Consider the following 27,644-nt stretch of genomic DNA (forward strand, 5'->3'; position numbering starts at 1 on the left):
CACTAGGTAACAAGGTATCAAAGAAATATATAAATGTTTTCATTTAGTTTTATAGTTTATAATATACCAATATTTGGCACATCAAATATTGGAACATATCTATTTTACAGGGCTAGAAACTCACCTTTTAAAGAAAATCACCATAAAAATACATAATTATGTTGATTTTCAAGTATAAGCCTCACTAAACATATTTTTCTTTATAGAGATAAAAAGGAATACCTGCTGTCTCAAATACTCTCAGATACATTATAGGATGAAGTTTCTTACATTAACTTATGTTTAACTATTTGAAAATTAAATAGGTTCATTTCAAATCATATGAATATCATGCATGAATTTACATAAATGACTTTAATTACTTTTCAATATATCATTATTATTAATTTAGGCTGTTCTCATAAGTCTCTTGGACTTCCTCAATAGAGAATAACTTCCTATGAATTTGCACTAATTATTTCCTCCTGTAAACAGGATGAGATAACTGTGCTGAAATTACTGGCCAGAGAAAATGCATGTACATTTATTTTTTTATTTTTTTTAAGATTTATTTATTTATTTATTTATTTATTTTATAGACAGAGATCATGGCTGTGCTGAGGAAGTAGTGGGGGGAGGGGTGAAGGAGGAGGGACAAAGGGGGAGGGAGAAGGACAAGCAGACTCCCCACTGAGCATGGAGGAGACTTGGGGCCCAGTCTCACAACCTGGAGATCATGACCTGAGCCAAAACCAAGAGTTGAATACTCAACCAATTGAGCCACCCAGGTGCCCCAAAAGTGCATCCTTATTTAGACATTCTTAAAAGTTTCAAAGGAAAGCTTGAATATAGCTTAGCATGATTTGAATCATGGTCTCTAAACCTATATTTGTGTCTGCACATGAAGTAAAAACTTTACCACAAAATTGGCCTTTGACGCTGACAGCCTAACATTTCCCAGTACTACTATCCTGATATTGGAACCAGATTTCCCATAGTAGGCAATTCTTCTTTTTTATCCGATTAGAGATTCTGCTTTTATTTGTTTTTTTTTTAAGTAGTAAAATATATATAAGTGATCCCTAAAAGTTTTTAAATCTAACATGATTGGAAAAAATATTTGTTCCCCTTGTATAACGTTGGCATGCTCCTGAATTGGAAATGATGTGCTACCACAGGGCCTGGGATTAATAATGTGCACTTCATTAAAGCTGGATAATTCAGATGTGGGTGCTCATAGATTCTCAGGCCTTTGTATACTTCTCCCTTCTCCAGTCCTGTTTTAAATATCCTCATGGAGTGTTCTATTATTCTGTAACAAGTAAAATAATTTTCTTATTTATTGAAAGAAATATATATTTATTATTCCTAAAATATATATATACATATATTTTTTTACTTAGTCATTTCATACATAGTTAATTCTTTTAATCTTTCCTCATCAATCAATCTCTCCAGCTCATTAATCACCTGTATTGCCCTTTTAAATCTCACCATATATTTCCCTTTCCTCAATACCTTATAAACCTGATTTTTCCTCCGCACAAAATTTATTACACATTCTTAAATAAACTGAAGATATAAATTGCTTTTTGGAAGAATGGCAGTTTGACATTAAAATGGCTCTAAGAGTAGTCTTATCTAGATCTGTGTTGATCCTGCTATGTATCAGAAGACAACTTAAAGCCAGAAGAGATCTGAAAAGATCTTTAAATTACTTTGTGCTTCTAAAATACCGAGTCACATTTGATTGGATAAATCAAATAAAATGACAAGATTTATCACTTACAAAACCTTAATCCTGTATATTGTATATTGTTCAGAAAATGTTCCTAAAGGAGAAACATGTATAAAGATGTAGTTGAATTTTTTATCAGTGTAAGATGAACATACTATTTCTTTTTTTTTTTAAGATTTTATATATTTATTCATGAGAGACACACAGAGAGAGGCAGAGACACAGGCAGAGGGAGAAGCAGGCTCCATGTGGGGAGCCTGATGTGGGACTTGATCCCAGGACCTGAGGATCACGCCCTAAGCTGAAAGCAGACGCTCAACCTTTGAGCCACCCAGGTGTCCTGAACATACTATTTCTAGCCAGTTTTTCTTCCAACTAGAATATATCATAGGTAGAATTAGCATGTTGATTTCAATTTATATATGTGATCCTTATAAATTTCACATACTTCAAGGTATGTTTTATAGTGAGGGGGAAATTTATAGAGATACAATCATTATTCTATAGATACTTAGATTGTCTATGTGTGAACTTGCAAGGATTGAAAGCCAAAATGAAAACAGTGGTTTCAGTGGATACACTTGCTCTTTTCCTCCCAGTCTGACTCTAGTTAGCTTTGTGCACATCTTAACTTTCCTATTCCTGTAGATCAGACCAGGTTGAAGATCTTAGCATCACCTTTGACTTGCTCTTTCCTCCCCAACCTCACATATAAATTTTCAAATATGTCAGAACGTCATCTAATAACTGCTGTTGTCTTATTTTAAACACGCATTTGTAGATTGCTTGATCCTTCCATGATAAATTCCAGGAGAGCAGGGATCTTACCTGGCTTGTTCAGTCCTAAATGCCTGGAACCTAGGACAACAAATCCTTCATAAATTAATGAACATCAGCTGTGTTTATTTCCTTTTCCTTCAGACTAGCCCTGCCCTGGTGTGTTTTATCTCTATTTAAATGATTTAATATAAATAGCATTCCTTTGATTTAAATTTTACTATCCAGTACGCTGTTCTAGAAGGAAGATTAGGGAGTGCAGAGTGTGCAGTATGCAATTTTAAACATGGGCGGTTATGGAAAGCTGTACTGAGATGAACAATGAGAAAGCATGTGTTCTGATGCACACCTGAAGGAAGGTAGTGTATGTTTTATAGATTAAGTACATAAATGTGGTGGTGGAAGCATATGGGAGTTCTCTATGTCATTTCTATTTGTCAGTGAAGAGAAGCAAGATTATTAGCTATGAATGTGGATGGAGAAGAGATGCTAGAGGTTTGGGGAGAGAATAAATGATGTGAAAGAATCATTTGTGTGAGTGGGGAGAAAGAATAGGGGAGTGTAATAAAATACTGTCTTTTAGGTGCATAGGTGTTAGCAGAGAGTTGGTAAAGAGTTTATTTAAGCAGCCATTGAGATTTTGCAAAGTCCAAAAACCCAAGAGAGTGTTAAGGGAGTTGAGGGGAGTCCAAGGGACGAGTTGATATGCTGATTGACCATGAAGTGCAGACAGAGAGAACAAAGGAAAAGGAGGTAGATGATAATTACAGTGAAGGTTTTTAGGGTTGGGGCTTCATAGGGATTGAGCTAGAAAGAGATAAGATGACACTTGATGTATGAAATTCCTAGATGCCTAGGAATACAGTGGCATCTTTATATATGCAGCTTTCCTAGACAATGCCAAATGTTTTCCAAAGTGGCTGTATCATTCTAACCAACAGGAATGAGACTTCCTGTTTCTTTATATCTTCTCTAGTGTTTAATATTTAAGTCTTTATATCTCATGGAATTTAATTTGTATATGGTGTGAGGTAGAGCTTCAATTTTACTTTTTATGTGAATACAGTTGTCTCAGCACTGTATATTGAATGGTACAGCCTTTCTACATTCATCAGCAATGTCTCCTCTCTACTCTCCTCTCTACTAATTAAGTTAGTTAATTAGTAATTAGTAATTAACTAATAATTAATTCAACAAATACTTACTGAACACTTATTCTTTACCAGGCACTATTAATCTAATAAGGAAAAAACAAACAATAATCCATTATTAGAGTTTGTAATTTACCTTTGGTAGGAAGGCAATAAACAATAAACATTATAAATACACTCCATAGTATGTTAGAAGGATATAGTATGAACACTGAAAAAAAAAGAAAAAGCAGAGCTGGATAAAAAGTCTAGGGGCCCCAAGGCAGGGAGACTGTTAATATTAAATGGCATGGTCATGGTGGTTCTCACTGACAAGGTTTGGGCAGGCACTTAGAAGAGGTAAGAGAGTTCACCAAACAAACATATAAAGGGAGAACACTCCAAGCAGAGGGAACAATCAGAACAAATTTCCAAAGTTAGGAATATAACTGCTGGTGTGTTCAAAAACAGAAGGGAAACCAGTGTGTTGGAGCAAAGTTAATTATGGGGAGTAGTAGGAGAGGAAACTGGAAAAGAAATAGCAGAAGCAGGATGTGTAAGACTTTGTAGATCCATTCTACGGATCTTTTTTTTTTTTTTTTTTTTTTTTTTTTTTTAAGGACAGTTGTTTTTGTTTTTTTCCATTTGAACATTTCATCCATTTGAAACTAATGTTATAAAGTATGAAGAATTGATCCAATTTTATTTTTTTCTGGATGTATATGAGTTGTCCCAATACCAACATACCAACTAATGAGTAGTCCATGTATTCCCCATTGATTTGAGGTCTACTTAGTGATATATTGAATTATATCATTATTTAGATCTATTGCTGATTACTGTTCTATTCTTGTAGCTGCATAGACTGATTATTTTTCAAACATTTCCTACATAATCTTGTTGGTTTATTATAACATATAAACTTTGGAATCATCCTATTTCTAAAAAGAGAAACCAGGTTATTTTTTTATTGTGATTGTGTTAAATTTATAAACTAACTTAGTGAAATTGATCATTTCATGATGTGTAATCTTTCTATCACAGAAAATTGTTTTATATTTTGCAAGTCTTCTTTGTATCTTTCAGTCATATTTTGAAGTGTCTTCATATAGATCTTATACATTTCCTATAAATTATTTCCATATATTTAATATTTCACTAATATTGAGGTCTCTTAGCTTATATCTTCTAATTGGTTGTCATTTTTATATATAAACATTATACTTTTCTGCATATTAATTTTACCTGTGAATACTGATTTTCCACATTATTTGTCAATTTTTGGTTGGCTTTGTTTGCTTTTCTAGGTGTATAGTTTTCAGAATTCACTGTTTTATCTCATTTCTCCTAATTTTTTAAAAGATTTTACTTATTTATTCATGAGAGACACAGAGAGAAAGAAAGGCAGAGACACAGGCAGAGGGAGAAGCAGGCTTCATGCAGGGAACCCAATGTGAGACTCGATCCCGGATCTCCAGGATCGCGCCCTGGGCTAAAGGCAGACACTTAACCACTGAGCCACCCAGGCATCCCTCATGTCTCCTAATTTTTTAAAACTTTTTTTCTCCTACCAAATTTTATTGGCAAGTGCCTCTAATAAAATAATAAATAATGTTAAATAATAGAGATAATAGAGGAATACTTATCTTGTTCTTGAATTTAGTAGCTGTGTTGTCTTTTCCTATTAAGTATAGCATTTAATTTGGGCTTTTAATTTGCATTTTCTTGGTAGATTTCTATCTACTCTTTTTTTTTTCAATCTTTCCAAGTAACTTTGTTTTAGCATAGAGGTATGTTTTTCCTTCTGATCCAAAAGAAAGTTTGTTTAATCCTTTTATATTTATTGATAGCTGCGATACTTGGTCTGGGTTCTGCGCAATTACTCTATAATATTTTCTAGTTTTATAAAATCATTCTTATTTGCAGGTGCCTGAGTGGCACAGAAGGTTAAGTATTGGACTCTTGGTGTCAGTTCAGGTCATGATCCCCACCTCAGGCTCCTCACTCAGTAGGGAGTCGGCTTCCTCCTTCTTCTCACTCTGCCCCTCCCCCATTCTTGCTCTCTCTCTCTTAAATAAATAAATAAATAAATAGATAGATAAATAAATAAATCTTTTTAAAAATCTTTATGTGGATTGGGTTTTTTTGCTCATGTATATGAAAGGGAACATACATATTTCTTTTGTTATAATGGTTATCTTTAAAATTACAACTGTATATAGCATCTGTAAGCCTCTATTTTTTATATACTAGCTATTAATTCCCTAATCTGAGCAATGAAAAAACTTAGGCTGTTTTCTCATCTACCTCCTTCTATAGCACCACCTGATTTTAGTCAATAATATCACTTTACTTTGTACCTACCTTGGTCCAAGTACATAATGGTTTGTACTCTAAATAAAATCCTTTGACTCCTTATGGTAACAGATGAAGCAAATAGCAAACTTTCTTTATCTCCATCTTCTTTTTCATCTCTCTCCCAATTTGTGTTAGTTATATCATTTGCATATGATATATATCTTTTACATTCTATGCTGTCATGCTAAAGTCAATCTAAATTATAATTCCTATAGCTATTTATATGAATGCTCAACAGCCTGTCTTCTCTTAAGAATTTCAAGTTTGTCTTCAAAGAGTTTCCTCAAGAGTGGTTTATAGCAACAGTTTTCTTTGAATACTTGAAATTCAAAAATGATTTACCTATAGACTTTATATTTGAAGGGCAATGTTCCTGGAATTATATAATTTGGCTTACCCTTTCTTGTGAATCTTATAGGTGTTGACATGTTGTCTTCTGGCATGAAATATTAGAATGGGAAAACATAAAGTCAACCTGATTCTTATAAGTGATAATATGATCTTTTTGATGATGTACATAAAGGACCTTTTTATTTTTTTCGTTCTGATAAATTCACTAGCATGTATATATCTTTGTTTGTTTGCCTGCTTGCTTTATTTTTCCATTGACCACAGATATGACTTTTTCAGTAAGATTTTTCTAGTGCTATCTGTATTTCAGTTAAGTAATACTTATATTTCAGAAAGGTTTTTTTCTTTTCTTTTCTTTTTAAGATTTTATTTATTTATCCATGAGAGACACAGAGAAAGAGGCAGAGACATAGGCAGAGGGAGAAGCAGGCTCCCTGTGGGGAGCCCAATGCGGGACTGGATCCTAGGACTCCAGAATCACAACCTGAGCCAAAGGCTGACCCTCAACCACTGAGCCACCCAGGTGGCCCCAGAAAAGTTTTTTCAACCGCAATTTTAAGTATCTCCCCCCCTATTCTTTTCAATTTCTTCTTTCAGAACTTTGGTTATACATGCTAGTTCTCCTTGCCCAGACTATTTCTTTCCGACATCTCCATTTTTTAAATACAATCACCGATATCCTGTGTGTATTTTTGCAGTGTTTTTTTTTTCCTTTTGCTTCTCCCAGTTTCATCTGCATATTTTGAATTTTTTATTCCTACTTGTTCTTAGAAAGCTCCCAGCTTATGTTTCATCATTGCCACATTGCCATTTCTTCTCTGTCATAATTCTTACATTTCTACTTTCTGGTCTTCCATAGAACTAGTTGATTCACCAAGCTTTTTAAATTTGTGATAAATTATTTGGTTACAGTATTTGTTTCTGTGTTGTATTTTTCTTCAATTGATAAGTTTCATGGTTTTTTGATACACTTTTTTCTTACAGTATCTTTGTTTTGATGCTCTGCTAGATCTCATTTTAATACAAATGAATGAGATGGCTTTTCCTAGACTATAATCTGAAGTAGGTTTCTGGATCATAATAGGGGGTAGCATTCTTCTGGGATTCATAATCCAAAATCCTTCTCTGATGTCAAAAGAGTGATGGTTATGAATACTATTTGTGTATGTATTTATTTTGGGGACCCTTATCTGCTTCTCTGATCCCAAAAGGATTTGAAAGGTCTTCTGCTAGGAGTCCTTCTTTCCCCCATTTTTTGTAAACAGGAAACAAAGTTTGCCCTCTATGTGATTTCCTCATCAGAAACATTTTTTTTTTTCAGGAAAAAAATGTTTTCTTAAATTCATTAATTAACCCTTTCATCACAGACCATAATTTATCTCTTCCCTTCCTCCCACATAATTTATGCCTTATCTTAGTTAATTTTTTTAAATGATATCCTCAAGGCCCATTCAGGTTGTCACAAAAGGCAAGATTTCCTTCTTTTTTATTGGTGAGTAGTATTTCATTATGTATATATACCCATTTCTTTATCTATTTATCCATGTGGACACTTAAGTTCTTTTCATGTCTTAGCTACTGTGAATAATGGTGCAATAAACATAGTGGTGCATATACATCTTCAAATTTTTATTTTCTTCAGATAAATATTCAGAAGTGGAATAGCATGTCCTATGATAGTTTTGCTTTCAATTTTTGAGGAAACTCCATACTGTTTTCCATAGTGGCTATACCAATTTACATTCCCACCAAAAGAGCATGAGGGTTCTCCTTTCTCTACATCCTTGCCAACACTTATTTCTTGTCTTTTTGATGATAACCATTCTGATATATGTGAGATGTTGACTCATTTTTGATAGATCCCGTTTTCTCCTAATTTTTAGTTATAAATATTTGTATGATTGAAGAAAGAGGTGTTCATGCTAGAAATCATTTTAACTTTTGAGATTTAGTACTTCTTAGCTATCAAAGAACTGAAGTAGACTAGTTAGGGGAAGGTGTTTTCTGAACTCTCCCTGTATTTATTTAAAAGGCAAGGTTATCTTACATTTCATCCTATAGTAAAAACAAAGATTCAGTAACATGTTTCAAAGGAAAGACATGAGGAAACTTGTCACTGACTCAGGCTATGTTTGTGTGTGTGTGTGTGTGTGTGTGTGTGTGTGTAAATCTATAAGCATGAGGAATGTTTGTATAATATTCTGATATCCAACATATTTCAAATCATGCTTACAAATTCTATTCAAACCATAATTTGAATGCATACATCTAAAGTAAACCAGGACTATGTAAGAATAAAAATCTAAATGTAAGGAAAGCTATTGATAAATCCAGATCAGCAACTAGGGAGTGTCTAGTGGGTTTAGTTAAACTAATGGCCAAGATTGGTTTGTTGTGAATAGAGAAGAGATTAAGAGTGTATTCCATGTGATCTGTTGGCTTTATTTTGGCCACAAGCTGGCTTAACTTCAGCTGGCATTCACAAATGAAGTTCTTGGCTCAGGAAAAATGTACTTTCTTTATTAAAAATAAATCATGAGGTCAATAAAAATTTAAAAACATATTACATATGGAATATGAATGAAACATTTCTGACTTTACTTAGGATAGACTACTTAGTTACATCTTAGGTACTACTTAGGTACTACTTAGGTACATCTTCATTCCTTCTTATTGGCTTTTTACATTCTTAGCATTTCTTTATGGTTGAACAAACTGTGGTAGAAATCATAGTGGAAAAGAACCCAGACTGCTCAGACTCTAACCTTGTATGTATCATCATGTTATCATCTAGTTAAGTTGCAATTGTGTACTTTGTTTGATAACATCCATGTTTTTGCACATCCTTTTCTTCTTGTATCTGTCCTTTAGAGTCTATAATTTATAATCAGTGTATTTAACATCTTATAATTATATGAACTTTCAAACTACTTTATATTAGAGGGAGCCAGTAGACTGATGGAAGGACAGAAGTCTTTTTTACCTATCTAGCTATCTTTTATTGTAGACAGTTCCAAAATTGTTTTTCTATTAAATAGCTAGTTTTATTATTTTCTGGAGAATATCATTTTGGATCATTAGACACAAAGATTTTCACATTTTCTATTAAAATATTCGTGATATGTAAGATACAAATGGTCACAGTTTCTTCACATATACAACAATAACATTTTTACTGTAATTATTCAGTAAGAAGGAAATCAGTTGCAAGGTACAGAAGAGGTACATTTAGGTATAAACTATATACCACACTTTCAACATTGAAGATGTACGAGGAATAGAATATATTTTAAACTCTTACCCATTTATATTCTCTGTTCACATTTAGCTCACTCATTTCTTTGGCCTTTGTGTTGGGTGTGACAGTGTATTAGCCAAGCTGTCTCAGGCATTCAGGGATTTTATCAGTTCTACAAGACAGATGCTAAACAGCATAGTCTAAATTGAAATCTCTGATGACTCTCTGGAGACAAGTTGATAGCAAGAATCACACTCGAGCACTTAAATATGTGGCCTTTTCCCATATTTAACTGCAAGGAGAGAACAGCTTTTGAGTAAACGTTTTTAGCCTTCAACTGTCAAGATTTCTTTTTTATCATTTGATTATTGAATCTCGTTTCGTTAGGAAAGGCTATCAATCTCCTTTTTCCTCTACAATGGAGAATTTAAAGGACCACCGATGCCTATTACTTTAAACAAAACAATTTAAGAGAAACTCTGTAGTCCGATATTGCTTTCAGAACTATTTTAGGCTACAGAGACAACATTTTGAAATAAAATCTTAGTGCCAAGTGTGTTCCAGTTTAGTTGTAAATTTAAAATGGCATAACCATAATATTCTCAGCTATCTCTGGGACTTCCTTATTTTATACAGTTGTTGCAGAACCATTTTTAAATCAAGTTACTGGATCTTAGCCTGAAAGAAGTCTAGAATCTATGAAACTGAGGTCGTTATAAAGGTGATAGAGCTGAGAAAAATCAGCCTTGAAATGTAAACAGGGATGTATTTCCATAGCCCTTGTGGATTCCAACAGGGGGTTTATGGGCTTTTTGAGATTCCACTTAGCTCTACAGCTGGGTGAATTCTCTGATAATACTGTTTGTACTCAATATTTGTTGAATTAATAAATACACACGTTAGGTTATAAAGGTGTAGAAAGGATCTTAGAGGTCAGCCAGTGTAATTTTTTATTTTGACCCATGAGAGAGGTGAGGCTCCAAATATGCAATCACTTGCCCACAATGTATGGGAACTAATTCACCCACTCCATGCTTATGCTTTCTTCTGTACTGCATGTATCTTCATGAGCTATCTTAGATCCTCTTGAGTACAAGGCAGGACATAATTTATTGCCAAGAAGAGTTAAGTATAATACTAAAGTCTTCTAGATTTTTTAATTGAAATATTTGTCATTTTATTCCATGTTATTATTTTCACTAACACTGTATCCTCATTCCACCTATCTGAAAAACTGTATTATAAGCTTTGGGGGCTTTTTTTTGAGGGGTAATCATCATAGGACAATGCTAATTTAATAAGAACTTATTATAATACCCACAATACTATTTTAGTTTTTACTTATTATAATCATATTTAAACTAGTCTCTGTAAGCATTTTAGACTAAGGTATTTCATTTTAAGTGTCATGCAAGCCTTAGGTTTTAAACAACATTTTCTCACTTATGCAAGTGAATTTATTTTTTTATTAATACTAAATTTATTTTTTATTGGTGTTCAGTTTGCCAACATACAGAATAACACACAGTGCTCATCCCATCAAGTGCCCTCTTCAGTGCCCATCACCCATTCACCCCCACCCCCAACCTCTTCCCCTTCCACTGCCCCTAGTTCATTTCCCAGAGTTAGGAGTCTTCCACGTTCTGTCTCCCTTTCTGATATTTCCCACACATTTCTTCTCCCTTCCCTTATATTCCCTTTCACTATTATTTATATTCCCCAAATGAATGAGAACATACAATGTTTGTCCTTCTCCGACTGGCTTACTTCACTCAGCATAATACCCTCCAGTTCCATCCACATGGAAGCAAATGGTAGGTATTTGTGATTTCTAATGGCTGAGTATATTCCATTGTATACATAAACCACATCTTCTTTATCCATTCATCTTTCGATGGACACCGAGGCTCCTTCCACAGTTTGGCTATTGTGGCCATTGCTGCTATAAACATTGGGATGCAGGTGTCCCGGCGATTCATTGCATCTGTATCTTTGGGGTAAATCCCCAGCAGTGCAATTGCTGGGTCGTAGGGCAGGTCTATTTTTAACTGTTTGAGGAACCTCCACACAGTTTTCCAGAGTGGCTGCACCAGTTCACATTCCCACCAACAGTGCAGGAGGGTTCCCCTTTCTCCGCATCCTCTCCAACATTTGTGGTTTCCTGCCTTGCTAATTTTCCCCATTCTCACTGGTGTGAGGTGGTATCTCATTGTGGTTTTGATTTGTATTTTCCGGATGGCAAGTGATGCAGAGCATTTTCTCATATGCATGTTGGCCATGTCTATGTCTTCCTCTGTGAGATTTCTGTTCATGTCTTTTGCCCATTTCATGATTGGATTGTTTGTTTCTTTGGTGTTGAGTTTAATAAGTTCTTTATAGATCTTGGAAACTAGCCCTTTATGTGATACGTCATTTGCAAATATCTTCTCCCATTCTGTAGGTTGTCTTTTAGTTTTGTTGACTGTATCCTTTGCTGTGCAAAAGCTTCTTATCTTGATGAAGTCCCAATAGTTCATTTTTGTTTTTGTTTCTTTTGCCTTCATGGATGTATCCTGCAAGAAGTTACTGTGGCCGAGTTCAAAAAGGATGTTGCCTGTGTTCTCCTCTAGGATTTTGATGGAATCTTGTCTCACATTCAGATCTTTCATCCATTTTGAGTTTATCTCTGTGTATGGTGCAAGAGAGTGGTCTAGTTTCATTCTTCTGCATGTGTATGTCCAATTTTCCCAGCACCATTTATTTCTTCCAGTGGATAGTCTTTCCTGCTTATCGAATATTAGTTGATCATAAAATTGAGGGTCCACTTCTGGATTCTCTATTCTGTTCCATTGATCTATGTGTCTGTTTTTGTGCCAGTACCACACTGTCTTGATTACCACAGCTTTGTAGTACAACCTGAAATCTGGCATTGTGATGCCCCCAGATATGGTTTTCTTTTTTAAAATTCCCCTGGCTATTCAGGGTCTTTTCTGATTCTACACAAATCTTAAAATAATTTGTTCTAACTCTCTGAAGAAAGTCCATGGTATTTTGATAGGGATTGCATTAAACGTGTAAATTGCCCTGGGTAACATTGATATTTTCCCAATATTAATTCTGTCAATCTATGAGCATGGAATATTTTTCCATCTCTTTGTGTCTTCCTCAATTTCTTTCAGAAGTGTTCTATAGTTTTTAGGGTATAGATCCTTTACCTCTTTGGTTAGGTTTATTCCTAGGTATTTTATGCTTTTGGGTGCGATTGTAAATGGGATTGACTCCTTAATTTCTCTTTCTTCAGTCTCATTGTTAGTGTATAGAAATGCCACTGACTTCTGGGCATTGATTTTGTTTCCTGCCACACTGCCAAATTGCTGTATGAGTTCTAGCAATCTTGGGGTGGAGTCTTTTGGGTTTTCTATGTAGAGTATCATGTTATCAGTGAAGAGGGAGAGTTTGACTTCTTCTTTGCCTATTTGAATGCCTTTAATGTGTTTTTGTTGTCTGATTGCTGAGGCTAGGAATTCTAGTACTATGTTGAATAGCAGTGGTGAGAGTGGACATCCCTGTCTTGTTCCTGATCTTAGGGGAAAGTCTCCCAGTGCTTCCCCATTGAGAATTATATTGGCTGTGGGCTTTTCGTAGATGGCTTTTAAGATGTTGAGGAATGTTCCCTCTATCCACTCTAAAGAGTTTTGATCAGGAATGGATGCTGTATTTTGTCAAATGCTTTCTCTGCATCTATTGGGAGGATCATATGGTTCTTGGTTTTTCTCTTGCTGATATGATTGATTGTTTTACGAGTGTTGAACTAGCCTTGTGTCCCAGGAATAAATCCTACTTGGTCATGGTGAATAATTTTCTTAATGTATTGTTGGCTAGTACATTGGCTAGTATCTTGTTGAGAATTTTTGCATCCATGTTCATCAGGGATATTGGTCTATAATTCTCCTTTTCGTTGGGGTCTTTGTCTGCTTTTGGAATTAGGGTGATGCTGGCCTCATAGAATGAATTTGGAAGTACTCCACCTCTTTCTATCTTTCCAAACAGCTTTAGTAGAATAGGTACGGTTTCTTCTTTAAACGTTTGATAGAATTCCCCAGGGAAGCCATCTGGCTGTTGACTTTTGTGTCTTGGGAGGGTTTTGATGACTGCTTCAATTTCCTCCCTGTTTATTGGCCTGTTCTGGTTTTCTATTTCTTCTTGATCCAGTTTTGGTAATTTGTGGCTTTCCAGGAATGCGTCCATTTCTTCTAGATTGCCTAATTTGTTGCCATATAGCTGTTCATAATATGTTTTTAAAATCGTTTGTATTTCCTTGGTGTTGGTAGTGATCTCTCCTTTCTCATTCATGATTTTATTAATTTGAGTCTTCTCTCTCTTCTTTTTATTAAGGCTTGCTAATGATTTATCTATCTTATTAATTCTTTCAAAGAACCACCAACTCCTGGTTTTGTTGATCTGTTCCACCGTTCTTCTGGTCTCGATTTTGTTGAGTTCTGCTCGAATCTTTATTAACTCTCTTCTTCTGCTGGGTGTAGGATCTATTTGCTGTTTTTTTCTCTAGCTCCTTTAGGTTTAAGGTTAGCTTTTGTATTTGAGTTCTTTCCAGTTTTTGGATGGATGCTTGTATTGCGATGTATTTCTCCCTCAGGACTGCTTTTGCTGTATCCCAAAGATTTTGAACGGTTGTATCTTCATTCTCATTAGTTTCCATGAATCTTTTTAATTCTTGCTTAATTTCCTGGTTGACTCTTTCATCTTTTAGCAAGATGGTCCTTAACCTCCATGTGTTTGAAGTCCTTCCAAACTTATTGTTGTGATTTAGTTCTAATTTCAAGGCATTGTGGTCTGAGAATACACAGGGGACGATCCCAATCTTTTGGTATCAGTTAAGACCTGATTTGTGACCCAGTATGTGGTCTATTCTGGAGAAAGTTCCATGTACACTTGAGAAGAAGGTGTATTCAGTTGAGTTTGGATGTAAAGTTCTGTAGATATCTGTGAAATCCATCTAGTCCAGTGTATCATTTAAAGCTCTCGTTTCTTTGGAGATGTTGTGTTTAGAAGACCTATCAAGTGTAGAAAGAGCTAGATTGAAGTCACCAAGTATAAGTGTATTATTATCTAAGTATGTCCTAATTTTGGTTATTATTTGATATATTTGGCAGCTCCCAGATTCGGGGCATATATATTGATGATTGGTAAGTCCTCTTGTTGGATAGATCCTTTAAGTATGATATAGTGTCCCTCTTCATCTCTCACTACAGTCTTCGGGGTAAATTTTAGTTTATCTGATATAAGGATGGCTACCCCTGCTTTCTTTTGAGGACCATTTGCATGGTAAATGGTTCTCCAACCTTTTATTTTCAGGCTGTAGGTGTCCTTCTGTCTAAAATGAGTCTCTTGTAGACAGCAAATAGATGGGTCCTGCCTTTTTATCCGGTCTGACACCCTGCACCTTTTGATGGGGTCATTAAGCCCGTTCACGTTCAGAGTTACTATTGAAAGATATGAGTTTAGAGTCATCATGATATCTGTTCAGTCCTTGTTTTTGTGGATTGTTCCATTGGACTTCTTCTTAAAGGGGAATTTTGAGAGTCCCCCTTAAAATTTCTTGCAGAGCTGGTTTGGAGGTCACATATTCTTTCAGTTCCTGCCTGTCTTTGAAGCTCTTTATCTCTCCTTCCATTTTGAATGAGAGCCTTGCTGGATAAAGTATTCTTGGTTGCATGTTCTTCTCATTTAGGACCCTGAATATATCCTGCCAGCCCTTTCTGGCCTGCCAGGTCTCTGTGGAGAGGTCTGCTGTTACCCTAATACTCCTCCCCATAAAAGTCAGGGATTTCTTGTCTCTTGCTGCTTTAAGGATCTTCTCTTTATATTTGGAATTTGCAAGCTTAACTATTAGATGTTGAGGTGTTGAACGGTTTTTATTGATTTTAGGGGGGGATCTCTCTATTTCCGGGATCTGAATGCCTGTTTCCCTTCCCAGATTAGGAAAATTTTCAGCTAGGATTTGTTCAAATACATATTCTGGCCCTCTATCCCTTTCAGCGCCCTGGGGAACCCCAATTACACGTAGGTTTTTCTTCCTCAGGCTGTCGTTTATTTCCCTTAATCTATCTTCATGGTCTTTTGTTTGTCTCTTTTTTCCTCAGTTTCCCTCTTTGCCATCAACTTGTCTTCTATGTCACTCACTCTTTCTTCCACCTCGTTAACCCTCGTCGTTAGGACTTCTAGTTTGGATTGCATCTCATTCGATTGATTTTTAATTTCTGCCTGGTTAGATCTAAATTCTGCAGTCATAAAGTCTCTTGAGTCCTTTATGCTTTTTTCTAGAGCCACCAGTAGCTTTATAATCGTGCTTCTGAATTGGCTTTCTGACATTGAATTGTAATCCAAATTTTGTAACTCTGTGGGAGAGAGGACTGTTTCTGATTCTTTGTTTGAGGTGAGGTTTTCCCTCTAGTCATTTTGCTCAGTGCAGAGTGGCCAAAAACAAGTTATATTGGGAAAAGGAGAAAAAGAGAGAAGAGAAAGAAGGAAAGAAAAGAAAAAAAGAAGAAGAAAAGGAAGAATAAAAGAAGAAAAAGAGAAAAAAAAGAAAGGAAGGAAGGAAAAGGGGTGGGGGAAGCAAACAGAAATCAAAAAGCAAAACAAAAACAAAAACAAAAAAAAACACAGGGGAGCATCCTCTGATTCTGTATACTGTAAGTCCCTTGACTTACCCTGGAACTTTCAAGTGCTGCTTCGTCAACAATTTGTTTTTCCCCTGTCCGCCTAGATGATCTTCTGGGGGAGGGGCCTGTTGTGCTGATTTTCAGGTGTTAGCACTTGGGGGAGCTGCTCTGCCCCCAGCCTGGTGTAGGGCTCAGAGAGTAATGTTTATCCTGTTTATCCGGTGAGGCCACTGTGAGGCTCAGTGGGGGTTGTTTACCCCATGAGGCCCCAGTAGGTACAACTGCAGTGACCCGGCCAGCTCTGGAGCCCTGGATTCAGCCCCCGCAGGAACTCCGGAGCTCTCCGTCTGCAGGGCCTGGAGGCTCCGGGGCGGGGCCGCTGGTCTCAGCTCGGGGCAGGAGCGTCCTCGCTGTCCTGGGCCCTCCCGGCCTCTGCCTGTCCCGGGGGAGGCGGGATCCTGGGCTGTGTCCCGGCGCCCTGTGCTCCGGGGCCTGCGCTGTTGGATTCGCGCTCCCGCCCCGCAGACACCCTCCGCGGAGCCGCCGCCCGAGCCCCCCCGAGCTGCTCCTGGAACCGCGCAGCCCCCTCCGCGGAGCCTCTTCCTCCGCCCGAGCCCCTCCGAGCTGCTCCCGCCCCGCAGCCCCCTCCGCGGAACCGCCCCCGAGCCCCCCCAGAGCTGCTCCGGGTCCCGCCGTGCGCGCTGCAGCCCTTAGGGAGCTCGGCGCACTCTCCCGGGGCGCAGTTGCTCTGTTACTGTCTCGGGGAGCCCGAGGGCATCCCCGCCCTCCTGGGTCCTGCTCCACCTCCCTGCGAGCCCCTTTCCGCCCGGGAAGGTTGGTGCAGCTCCTGCGTCTCCGGGACGGGGCTCTCCTGTCCTGGGGACACTCGCCCCGGCCTCAGCCCGGCTCCTTGCGGGCCCCTCCCCCTTGGAGGCCTTTTGTTTCCTTATTTCTTTTTCCCGGTCTTCCTACCTTGATAGAAGCGCGAACTCTTCTCACTGTAGCGTTCCAGCTGGTCTCTCTTTAAATCTCAGGCCAAATTCGTAGATTTTCAGGATAATTTGAAGATTATCTAGGTAATTTGGTGGGGACAGGTGACTTGGGGACCCTACTCTTCCGCCATCTTCGCAAGTGAATTTCAAAAGAGAAAATGTGAGTTTTATTGTGAGAATTTTTGCATAAAAAGAAAATATGTATTGGTCTCATCAGTAATGAATTTGTGGTCATAAAACTGGTGATATTGATAGTTACTTAGATCTAAGAGATGTACACAGAATAGAGGCAATTAGTTCAGATTTAATCATTAATAACTACAAAAGTTGTAAATATACAAATTTGTGATACAAATTTGTATTATATACAACTATAATTCTCTGATAATTACCTCGAAATTGTACAGAATTCAAGTTTATAGGAAATAAAATATATTGCTGCCTGGTTCCACTGAAAAATGTAAATATTTTGCAAAGCTAAATAACATTGTCTAATGAAAAAAGAATAATGTCCTTTTTTTTTTTTTTTTTTTTTTTTAGAATAATGTCTTAAAACTGAAATGTTTTATCATCTGAGTGCACAGAATTCTCCATATCTTTCTGTGGCATTTCTTTGACGTATCACATGCTTATTTCTATAAAAGAGCCTGGGAGATAGTCTCACCTATTTTCCTAAATGATATGTATTTTGAGGATAATATATTTCACTTACATCTTTGTCACCAATAATACCAAGCCTAGTGACCCGGAAATAGTATGTATTCAATACATTTTTCAGTGAATGAATGACATAGGCAGGATCTATATTAGAGAAAATTTCTTAACTCTGTTCCTAGGAAATATCTTCGTGTATGTGACCGTAGGTCCTTGAATTCAGATTTATGAGTTTCTTTTTTTTCTCATGAGTTTCTAACACTGAAAAAAACTATACTTCACAAGTTTCTCTAGCCATTTTAGATAAGTGTATTAGTCATAAATATATATTTTATTATAAGATGTATTCTAGTTCCATAAGTGATTAGTTTATGAATTCCAGTATTATAGCCCATTAATGCTTTTTATCTTTCTCCATTTCCAACCACAATTACCTGTGCCCAACTTTAACAATTCTGCCTTACTAGCAACTCAGATTTTCATAGCTCATGGGACAGGATGGCTCCCAAAGCCTATATCTGTTTTCATTCCTCATTCATCCCTCAATGCACTGTAGTCTGGTTTCCATCCCATCATGCCAGTATAGTTTTTTGATTTTTCAGAGAACTTTTAACTCTCTTCTTAACTAACCCACTTGTATCATTAAAAAACTCTTCCTCTGGGGATCCCTGGGTGGCACAGCTGTTTGGCGCCTGCCTTTGGCCCAGGGCGCGATCCTGGAGGCCCGGGATCGAATCCCACGTCGGGCTCCCGGTGCATGGAGCCTGCTTCTCCCTCTGCCTGTGTCTCTGCCTCTCTCTCTCTCTCTCTGTGTGTGACTGTCATAAATAAATAAAAAAAAATAATTAAAAAAAAAACTCTTCCTCTCATTCATTGATTTCTAAACCATCCCTTCCCCATTTTATTCCTACCACTCTATTCTTGCAATTCTCCTGTAGAATCCATTTATTATTAAGTTTCCAGGAAATGTTTCAGGTTCTCAGCCTTTTTTTCACTATACACTTACTTTCCCTTTGGGAAAATTTACCAGTCTCCATAGATTTAACCCACCACTTGATACTGGCAAACTTTGTGAATCACCTGAATCTCCCTGATAATGTCCTAACGGATTGATCTAGTGTCTACTGTTAGTTCATCCCTCAGGCATTTCAGGCCTAATGTGAAGAGGAACTTAATCCCACTCCAAAGTAGGGATATGGCCTGTTGGGAAAGGTTTCTTAGAACTAGTGAGGTGGTGCTACATCATGAAGGTGATTCGTGGTTATTCAGGAAAAAAAGAAGGAGGAGCTAAAGGAATGAAGGAGTGAGGAAGAATTAGAGGTTGGTGGAACAGGAAAATCATGGAGGCCTAAGAAAGCAGGGCATATTTGAGAATGGCCAGTATGTAGAGGCATTACCAGAGGCATTGCCATCAGCTTCCAAATGTCTGTCTGCACAGCGGGAATGCATTTCAGTAGGAAATCATCCGTGGGTTTTAAGTAGATGAAGGATATGATTTAATTAGTCAATATTCATTGTGCACAACATTCACAGTATCCTGACTGAGGATAAAAAGCCCAGAGATAAAAAGAGCAAGTAAAGACCAAGAAACTTTTCTACCAAAGAAAAAAAAACTAAAACTTTTAAATGCTAAATAAATAAAAGTGAAAAACAAAGATGGGAGGAGATATTTATAGTAAATGCGACCAATGGTTAATACCTATTGATAAAAAAAACTCATACAAATTGATATTAATATGGAAAAGACAGGAACACTTGTGCAAATGTATGCATTTAGCATTTATACTAAGATGAGAAAATATCCTCATTTGTTAAACATATTAATCCAAATTGAACAATAGGAAGATGTCAGAAACTAAATGTTTACATTCTGCAAACTCCATATGTTGAAGCACTAACCCCCAATGTGATGATGTTTGGAGGTGGGGCCATCAGGATTACATTTATGAGATGGCTCAAGAGTGTGGCCTCCATGATGGGACTTAGTGTCCTTATTAAGAGGAGGGAGAGAGACCATACTCTCTTGAGCACTCTCTAGCATGTGAGGACACAGTGAAAGGCAATGGTCTACAAGCTAGGAAGAGGGTTCTTTTTTTTTTTTTTTAAGGAAGAGGGTTATTATTAGAACCTGACCATGCTGCCACCCTGATCTTGGATGTCCAACCTCCAGAAATGTGAGAAAATGAACATCTGTCATTTAAGACATCTGATCTATGGTATTTTGTTATAGCAACCCAAGCCGACTAAGACAGAAGACCTGTTCTCCCATTTAATCAGCAAATAATCTTTATCAAGAATCATAAACTATAAATTTTTATTTTATTAACTCATGTAGGGGTCTCTGTCTGAAGAGCATAATATGAAATAGGCATGATATTTGTACATTTGTTCTGGAAGGAAAAGCACAAAATTAGCAATAGGTGGTAGAATTCTATGTGATTTATTGAGCTTTCCCTCCATTCCAGAGTTTATTTTTTATGTAACTTAAACACATTAGTTATTTGCATCTTTGTAGTCAGAAGCCTGTCTCATCTCTGCCTCTGGATCTCCTCATTCAATCAGTTGTGTGCCCTAGATTATTCCCTTTAGGATTTTGCCCAAACCCAGCTTTCTGGTATAGTGACTAAGGACACATACTGGAGAGCAGAAGCACAGGGGTCTCTTTCCTACTACTGACTAACTCTGATTTCTGCCAGCTTATTGAAGCAACCGAAGCTTAGGTTTTCTTGTCCGTGATGATCATTTCATGCAGGTTTTGTTGAAAACTGAAACCAACAATGCTTGTAAAACATAAATAGATCATTAGGGGATTTTGTTGGTGTTGATGGTGTCCTAATTTAAGGTCTTTGCCGCCTTGTGTTTGGGCCACTGCTCGAAAGTCCAGCCTGATCACTGTGACTCCAGGCCCCTCCTGTTAGATCTCAGTGGAATAAGCTTCCTAAAGTAGCTTACCCACAACACTTGGATGTTTTTTCCTGCTGCTCACGATTACCTGTAGGGCCTGATTGTTCAGGACTCCACAAGATGTCTATATATGTTGAACATTTGTTGATACACACACACACACACACACACACACACACCATATAAGGCATTGTTATCTCTTCTGGCTATTACTAACAAAAATATCACTATCATAATGTTTTGTTATATTATTAAAATTTCTTATAAAAATTTTAGCTGATAATACACACTCATTTTTGTTAATGATAAGGTGCTTCAGCTACCACTACAGTAAAATTTGCTAATTGTAATACTTTGGAAATCATATTCTTGGTCATCTGGTAACGTTAGGTAATGCAAAATTTCTGATGTGTTAACAGTTATGATTGGCAAGTGGGGCAGACACTGAATTACAGTCCTACTTACTCAGAAGTCTAGGCTAATGGCAACAAATTTGCTGGTCCTCCCTCGGGCTAATATTCAAGTGCCTCTGTAGCTGGAAGACAGTATAGCTCTTGCCTACCAACTGCTTAACCACATCACTTTCAGTGAATCCAAATTTCAGGTTAAAGCTGATGAAAATAGGAGGGGCACCTTGGTGGCTCAGTCAGTTGTCTACCTTTGGCTCAGGTTGCAATTCCGGGGTCCTGGGATGGAGCCCCTGCATGGGTGAGTCTGCTTCTCCTCCCTCTATGGCTCCCCATGCTTGTGCTCTCTTCCTGTCTCTCTTTCTCTCAAATAAATAATCTTTTTTAAAAAGCTGATGAAGGGATCCCTGGGTGGCACAGCGGTTTAGCGCCTGCCTTTGGCCCAGGGCGTGATCCTGGAGACCCCGGATGGAATCCCACGTCGGGCTCCCGGTGCATGGAGCCTGCTTCTCCCTCTGCCTGTGTCTCTGCCTCTCTCTCTCTCTCTGTGACTATCACAAATAAATTAAAAAACAATTTTTAAAAAAAGCTGATGAAAATCAGAAATTAATGTCTTTGTATCTTATTGTTTCATTGTTAGTAAGCTGGCTAAACAGGCGCATTAGAATAACGCAGTATAAATTTCCCACTTGAAGTAAAGGGATTTTTTTTTTATCAGCCTCAGGTTATGCTAAAAAATACTATTGAATAGCAAAAATTTCAAATTATATAATGAAGAATTTTATATATGTAAATATATGAATTATAAATATACATTTTATATATAGAATTTCAAATTATATAATGAAGAATTTTAGAGAACCTTAAAATTCTTGCCTACTAATTATTTTTTGTGACCATATGACAGAGACTGTGCTCTACATCATAAATCCTTCCAGCATTCAATAAGTGTAGGCATATAAAGTATTCTGTCATTGATAGTCACTTCAAAGTGCATTCAATATCTTGGTTCCCAAGTGCATTAGATTTTATTAAAACATTCTGCTGCGACACCCATTCTTCCTAATTGGTTTATGGACAGCCCCCACAATTGAGGCAAATCCTAACTGCATTTTCCCACAAATCTAGTTTGATTTATGGTTCCTTATTTGTTCTATATTATTTATAATGAATGGGGTAAAATTCTTAAGATATTAAGTAAAACCTGCAGTAGTCCTCTTAAGACATTAAATAAAATCTGCAGTAGTCCTATAAATATGGGCTGTACATAAGGATTCTTAACAGTACTTTTACTCATTTTTAATTTTATTTAGTCAACTTATATCCATCTGTGTGATTTCCAGTAGTAATATCTTTAGTACCTTTCCAAAGATTATTATTTACTTGATTTTTCATGTACAGGTTTTTAGAATTACTTAGAATGCTGGAATAGAGTATGTGTAGAATATAAAAAATGTTATATCCTTCTATTAGATTTAAGTAGGTAAATATGTATTTGGAACAGAAAAAAATTATTATCCAGGGACAGTGACAAAGCATCTGCATAAAATTAGATAATGCCCATGTTGCACTAACAGGTGTAACTGAAAATTTTCTAGTTAGTTTTCAAATTACAACTTTGAGATGCCAAGACTTAATTTGGAAGGGGCTTATAGCAGAATCCAAAAAAAAAAAAAAAAAATACAGTGTTTTAAAATGAGTAAATGGCAGAAATATAAAAACAGAGGATAACAGACACTGAAGAAAGAATTTCTGTACTGTTGAGTGATCACATAGCAAACTAAGTAAAGACTTTCCATGAAATTGTAGGCATGGAATCATTTCTGTAGGGAGTCCATGAAAATTTATGGGAAGAAAGAGGAAGTACACGTTATCTATAACAGTTTATAAAAAGCCTTCTAGGCTTCTTAGAAATATGTTCGTTCTTTGAAAAGTTTGGATGATTAGAATTTTGAATTCAGAATCAGAAAGAATGTATTTAGAAGATGAGACAAAAGGCAAAAGAAATCAATTTTAAGATAAATACAAAGAAAAGGGACAAAGATGAATACTTTCTAGAAAATTTTTGGTCATTGAACAAATGGGAGGTTTGCTAACAACAACATAAAAACTTGGCATCTAGAAAAATTGAAAAGGCTGGTTAGCAGATGATACATAGACAAGAGATCTTAATGATGGCTGTAGCTGAATGTTTTGAACAAGGATTTGAACCTTTCATCCCTACTGGACCAGTAAAGAGCAGTACCCACAGTTGAGGGGGGTACCTTGAACACTCACCCTGTCAGCAGGGAAAAGCTCTTGCCCCTTTGTGCTGAGGTGCCTCGTAGTGGGACAGGAATGTCATCCCTGCCCAGCAGCAGTGAGGCAACCCCCTTCTGTGGTGTCAGTGTGGGGAGCAGTAATGGGGCACTGCCACTCCTCCCTGTCCACAAAGTCCCTGGAGGCCTGGTGGTGCTGGAGCCTCCAGCTTCACCCAGTAGCAATGAGAAACTCCCTCTCCTGAGTCAACAGAGGCCAGGTAGGGTTCCAGGATTTCTACCCCAACCTGATGGTAGTGAGCTAATACCCTTCCCCACATCTCTGCCAGAGATAGATTGGAATAAACCAGCTAAAACAGAAGATTTAAGATCTGGAGTCTCACCAGTGTCCAGGTTTCAACAGAAAATCAATTACCACACCAAGAATCAGGAAGATCAAAAAGCGAATGAAAAAAGACCATCGGTAGATGTCACCCAGCCTCTAGACCCTGGCAACCACCAATCTATTCTGTTTCTATGAGTTCGGTTCTTTTAGATTTCACATGTAAGTGAGATTACACAGTTTTGTCTTTTTGTCTGACTTATGCACTTACTCAGCATAATGGCCTCGAGCTTCATCCATGATGTCATAAATGGCAAGATTTCCTTCTGTTTCTGGCTGAATATTTCATTATATATGTATACATATATATATATGTATACATATATGTATACGTGTATATACACACATACATATATACATATGTGTGTATATACACATTTGCTATTTTGTCCATATTATGAATTAACAAAATAATCATGTTTTTATTAAACTAGTAAATGACTAATTAAATACATAAGGAAAATACATATGTATAAATATATGTATATGTATAAATATACATATGTATAAATAAATACATATGTATTTTCCTTATGTATTTAATATTTATTTTTTAAAACACAAAAAATAAGGTATCTGCTGACCAGTAATCAGTACTGTACAATAATACAATACACATAAACATATACATATCTGCACTATTGCATGTAACTTTCTATAAATATGTATGATGCTAGTTTAATTTGGCTAAGTTTTCTTTCTTTGGATCATGTTTTCCACTTTTTTAGAGGGTGTTAAAATGATGACATGATGATAGATAGTAATCTTTTTTTTTTTTTTTTTTTTTTGGTATATAACTTATTGCCAAAATAAAAAGTTGTCAATTCTTTTTTTTTTAAGATTTTTATTTATTTATTCATAGAGACACAGAGACAGAGAGGCGCAGACACATGCAGGCAGAGGGAGAAACAAGCTCCATGCAGAGAGCCCGACGTAGGACTCCATCCCGGGTTTCCAGGATCATGCCCTGGGCTGCAGGCGGCGCTAAACCGCGGCGCCACTGGGACTGCCCCAATTCTTTATCAATTTCCAAAAATGTGATTCAAAATTTACCACTCCATATATTGCTAAAGCCCAGGAGTGACATCTTCATGGTTTCTGTCATACATTAGGAATGTATGTGTAACATCCAGCTCAGGGCTCTGTTCAAAGTAGTTGTCATATACATATGGTTACTTAACAATTGAGTTTGTCTAAAAATGGTGGCTAATAATTCTAACACCAGAACAAATTTCAAATATTTTTTAAGACGCAATCGTGCTTCCCCACTACCCAGTGTCACTTCAATTACTTGCATAATTATATGCCGGAAATAATGTGCCATGTAGTGAAGGAAATTCTGAACTCTAGGGGTGCCTGGGTGGCTCTGTTAAGTGTCTAACTTTTGATTTTGCCTCAGGTCATGATATAAGGCTGGTGGGATTGAGCCCCACTATAGGATCCAGGTTCAGTGAGGAGTCTGCTTGAGATTCTCTTTTTCCCTCTGCCCTTTCCCTCCCAGAGTCTGCTTGAGATTCTCTCTCCCTCTCCCTCTGCCCCTCCCCCCAACCTTGCATATGTGTGCGTGAGCACACTCTCTCTCTAAAAAAATAAGAAATAAAAAAATAAACCCTAACAAATATCTTTGTGTTACCTTACTCTTCAACTCCAGTTCAGCATTTAATTATCTTAGTATTTTAATATACCAGTTTCTAGTATTCACCTTTCTATGTACATCAGATAAAATGTATTTGTCATTATCTAACATATTTATTATTATATATATTATGTATATTATCTATAGTATGTATTTTTACATATTTCTTTATTAAAATTAAAGCTTTTACAAAAACATTAAAAATTAACCTGGTATCAAGTAACTTAAAATAGATATATATAAATAGATATTATTTAATTATATATATATAAGATATATATAAATAGATATTATATAAATTGTTTGCTATTTTGTCCATATTATGAAATAACAAGATAATTATGTTTTTATTAAACTAGTAAATAACTAGTATTTACTTTTTTTTTCAGAGAAGGATAATTAGTGATCTATAATTTTCTAGGTAGTTTACTAATCACTTTCTATTTTGTGACCTAATGAATTAATTCATATGTAAATAATGCAGATTTAAAATATATTTCTAATGTGAATAACTCAATATTAAATGTTTCTTCTTTGAGAAAAATCTCAGTTTGGAGGATGAAAGATTCTTATGCAGTCTAATGTTACTTTCTCATAAATTCATAATTTCAAATATATGCTATATGTACACATTTTTCTTTTTAAATTCTTTATTATAACTTAATTTTATATAACATTTTTATAGTTTTCTTGTTATATTCACATGAGAACATATTTTACCATTTTATGTATATAGAAAGATTTAAAGGAACATATTTTACTTTTTAAAATTTATTTTAGAGAGAAATAATGGGGGTGGGAGGGACAGAGGGAAAGAACCCCACACAGACTCCATGCTGAGTTCAGAGGTCGATGTGGGGCTTATTCTCACAGTCCTGAGATCCAGACCTGAGCCTAAATCAAGAGTCAGATGCTTAACCTACTGAGCAACCCAGGTGCCACTATCGGATGTATTGTAATTTATTACTTCAGTATTCCACAAAGTATATCAGACCTGAGATTAGATTCAGCAATTCTTAGAAATCTTAACAGTTTTAACATCCTGAACTCCTCTTTTAAAAGCTTTGCTTAAAAGTTTAGGCTTTTTTTTCTTTATAGGTGATATTTTTTTAGTGACTTTTTTTCTAGGAATGCTTTCTAAAGTAGCTTGAAACAAAGTAACCCTTAATGATTATTAAATAATTATCTTCTTTAAATTTTTTGTATTAATGAAGTTGCTGTTGTCCATCATTAGACAATTTCATATAAACTAAAACTTAAGAGAAGTCTTTTCACCATACATTTTGGGTATTTTTCAAAACCTGATTCCTGTTATTTTTCTCTGAAGGTGAGAGGCCCTCCAGCTGCAGGAGCATTTAAAGAAAGACCAACCAAGCCCACAGCATTTCGAAAATTTTATGAGCGAGGAGACTTCCCAATTGCCCTTGAGCATGATTCGAAAGGAAACAAAATAGCGTGGAAGGTAAGTCAGGGCACAGCTGGGAGAACCAGCTGTGCAGTGAGAGTGACATCTCCCAATGCCAAACAAACTTGGCTAAGTAAATAAACTAGAGTGATTTCGCTGTGAATGGAAGGTGGTGGGTAAGCTCTTAGAGAAAGCCCCCCTGTGTCAGCTGTCCACTTTGACTAACAATTAAATTATAGCCTGCGAGAAAGAAAATGACAGAGTTGCTTTGCCTTAGAGAATTGTCTGCTACCCAATTCATCTCTATTTTTATGAGAACCTGGCAGTGCAGCCTGTTTCAGGCAGTCCATCAAATGATGGAACTGGTGGCTGAATTCGGAGAGCAACAGCCATTTATCTACCCCAAATTTCACCTTCCTGCAGGACACTTCCAAATAGAAGCTTTAATTACCTAAATGGATAGGTCAAGACTGTCTGCTCCCTGGAAATGCAGAGTGGAATACAAAAGAAGGTCGGTTCTCGTCGCCGCACTCTCTCTGTCTGCGGCACATGTCAGCGACAGTGGCTGTCATACGTGCCCGGTTAGAGGCTGACCTCCACTCTGAAACCATTACGGCACCGACATTTTTCTGACAAAAGGTTAATTGGCTTCAAAATAAATGTATTGCCTAATGATTCCATTCTAATGTGGCCGTGTTTCTTTCTAAAAGGCTCACTGATGTTATTTGTAAAAACTTGCCAATCTCTTAACTGGAGAAGGCTTTTACATTTAA

At 36.6% G+C, this 27,644-nt stretch overlaps 1 protein-coding gene across 4 annotated transcripts in view; it reads left to right on the forward strand.

The window, feature by feature from the left end:
- The window catches only part of PACRG (parkin coregulated), a 517,537-nt gene that overhangs the window by 54,776 nt on the left and 435,117 nt on the right, over nt 1–27,644 (forward strand). For all 4 annotated transcript variants that reach the window (XM_072830104.1, XM_072830119.1, XM_072830125.1 and 1 more), the window contains exon 2: nt 26,794–26,928. In XM_072830104.1, coding sequence (XP_072686205.1) covers nt 26,794–26,928 — 135 coding nt within the window. The remainder of the gene's footprint in view (nt 1–26,793; nt 26,929–27,644) is intronic.

The sequence above is a fragment of the Canis lupus genome, chromosome 1 (genome assembly GCF_048164855.1).
Source record: "Canis lupus baileyi chromosome 1, mCanLup2.hap1, whole genome shotgun sequence".
Classification (NCBI taxonomy): Eukaryota; Metazoa; Chordata; class Mammalia; order Carnivora; family Canidae; genus Canis; species Canis lupus.